Consider the following 2,767-nt stretch of genomic DNA (forward strand, 5'->3'; position numbering starts at 1 on the left):
TAGATATATATATATATATATATATGTATAGTAATTTTATTATTTGATTGATAAGAAGTGGTTTTTTTCTTGTCTGGAAAATATGTATGAGATGTGAAGATAATCCAACAAAATTTCATCACATTTTCCACAGAGGCTGGGTAAGTAATTCTAGATGGAAAAAATATATGTACCATCGTTTCACGAGGAAAATTACGTATGAAACATAATTATTTTCTAGTAAAGTTTGATGTAATGCTAATATTGATGATAATTTTCTTATGGGAATATATGTGGTGGCATTGAATTTAGAAGGTAAAATTCCAATAGAACTGTATTTATTGTCTTTATGTGATTTTGCCTTGCTTTTTTTCTTCAGTCGTTTCCACCTTTTGCTTTTGCCACTGATATTAGCTTTCTCACTATTTCCCGTTACATCATGCATTTTTCTTGTAAATTTTTTCTTATTATACTATGTTTTGAAGGATGTTTTCTGGATGGAGATCTCACTTACAATGATTTCTGTTTTTTGTTTTTTTTTGTTTATTGATGGAGCCCCTCATTGTTATTCTCTCTCTTCTAATTATTGGTTTGTAATGCGATATTTTTCGTTCTCATTCTTTAATAGTCTAAAATGTTGAGTTTGTTACATGTTTTAAGTTATTTTGTTTTAACTGTCGTATTCTTCAATTAGTACATACATGACTAAGACGAGTGAATAAGGTCCGTCAGCAATGTGGGATAAATAAGTAATAAACTTTTTTTTATAATATTTGTATTAAAAAAATTGAGCTCGGAAATAGGCCAACCACATATTTTGACAAGGAAGATTGACAAAATATTGCGAATAGGTTCAAAGAATTAAAGGGAAGGGATTATGATAGACTCAAATTCAAAAACAAATGGGATCAATTGAAGGAGTAGAATATATGGAAGGAGCTGAAACGGGGATCCACCGGGTTGGGTTGGGATCCCATTAAGTGAACCATTGATGCTTCAGAGGAATGATAGGTTGAGAAATTAGAGGTAATAATTATACTTTGCTTTGACTTATTGTCTTTTTTGTTTGTTATAACTAATATCCCCTCTCTCCTGGAACGTTGCAGGCAGTACCGACTGCTTAAAACTATAAGCTGTGCGGAATTGACCTGGAGTTGGAAGATAAACTGGACGTAATGTTCAAGGGGGTTGTGGCGACAGGTAAGAATGCATTCAACCAAAGTGAGTTGGGGTTTACAGGCATACCAGATGACTTGCCACCAGAGTAGGTAACGGTTCACGATGAAGGGCCAAACACTTACCAGAAAGAGACAGAAGAGTTCAGTTGTCAGTCAAAGAGGGTCAGACTTGGGAGGAGGAAAGATAAGGACACTCTTGTGATAAGCTCAGTAGATAAACTGATTAATGTTTTTCAGCTCTGCCATCTACTGCTCCAGCTGGCAACACCATCCTAGATTTTATTGTAGCTTTGGATACTCTTCCATAAGTTGTAGCCGATCCACACTTTACGCAAAATGTGTTAAATTGCTCGAGGGCTCGACTCGGAGGCAGATATTTATGACGTTGTGGCTTGCGATGCGTGTTGAATATTTACGTGTGTTGGTTGATGAATGAGTGTTTTATATGTTGATCTCAGCAGTTTGTTTTTTTGTATTGGATTTCGACAGCTTTTATTAATCTTTCTAAACAATTATCCATACTTTATTTTTATGCTTTCAAGTCAAATTTTTTCTATTAAAGTCATATGTTGATGTCATTTTTATGCTATTACTTCTCCACACTTTTTTTAATATCCTAACTACTAATTTCTTTAGGATGGATTGACAGCAAGAGTGTCATAAAAGAATGACATCGGTTGCGGCGATTGTCATATTGCTATTGGAGTACTGCCGCTCTTTCATTCCTCGAACACCACGCATGACGTCCTCCTTTGTTGGGGATAAATGGGTGGGTAAGATGCTTACTTGATATGCAATAAGGTTTAGAAATATTTTTCGCATAACAACACTAAGTTTTTTAGATCTATTTCACGAGATATGTCTTAACAACGACCTCTAAGATTCTTCCAGAACGATAATTAGGGAGGTGTTGGTAATAACAATATACATTCTATCTCAGAACAAATTAGTTAGAGGAGCTATGAAACGATTCCAACATCTTCATAAATAATTAGTTGTTACTTATCCAAAGGTCTGCAAACACTTGTTAGCTTTGCATCGCCCATGATTTGCTACTACTCCAGAACGAATTGCTGATAATCTCCGTTACATGCCATATTTCAAGGTAAGTTTTATTACTGCGTTATGTTCACTTCATATTGTAATTAGTTTCTAGTGCTGCTAAGCAGATTACATTGAGACAATTGACGGTACGCACGTTGATGTTCGACTACCCAGTCACAAAATGGTGGCGTACATTAGTCGGAGTTGTTCACCTACCCGAAATGTAATTGCAGTATGTGACTTCAACATGTGCTTCACATTTGTGATTACTGGATGGGAAAGAAGTGCACATGACACCCGTATTTTTGCCTATGCAACTAGGAATCGTGCGCAACGTTTCCCTCACTCGTCTCCAGGTTTGTTTAGTTTAGGTTAAACATATGAGTTACATGTATTATTGTCACTAATAGTTTCTTTCATAACAATAAAATATTATTTGGATGCTGGATATCCGATGCAGAGGGGGCACTTGAAGCCCTATCCAAAGACCAGATACCATTTTCCTAATTTTGAGAGAGCTAGTGACACCGCTCGTGGAATAAATAAATGTTCAAAAAACGACGCTC

At 35.6% G+C, this 2,767-nt stretch overlaps 1 protein-coding gene across 6 annotated transcripts in view; it reads left to right on the forward strand.

Moving 5' to 3' along the window:
• LOC110032803 (RNA polymerase sigma factor sigF, chloroplastic) overlaps window positions 1-2,767 on the forward strand; it is a 28,552-nt gene that overhangs the window by 4,313 nt on the left and 21,472 nt on the right. For 3 of the 6 annotated variants that reach the window (XM_020736564.1, XM_020736559.1, XM_020736562.1), the window contains exon 2: window positions 1,794-1,926. The exons of the other annotated variants lie outside the window; for them this stretch is intronic. Coding sequence is in view for 2 of the 3 variants with exons in the window: in XM_020736559.1 (XP_020592218.1) it covers window positions 1,923-1,926 (4 nt within the window). In the remaining variant the exon portion in view is untranslated. The remainder of the gene's footprint in view (window positions 1-1,793; window positions 1,927-2,767) is intronic. 6 annotated transcript variants of the gene reach the window in all.

Source organism: Phalaenopsis equestris, unplaced genomic scaffold, assembly GCF_001263595.1.
Source record: "Phalaenopsis equestris unplaced genomic scaffold, ASM126359v1 Scaffold001031, whole genome shotgun sequence".
Lineage (NCBI taxonomy): Eukaryota > Viridiplantae > Streptophyta > Magnoliopsida > Asparagales > Orchidaceae > Phalaenopsis > Phalaenopsis equestris.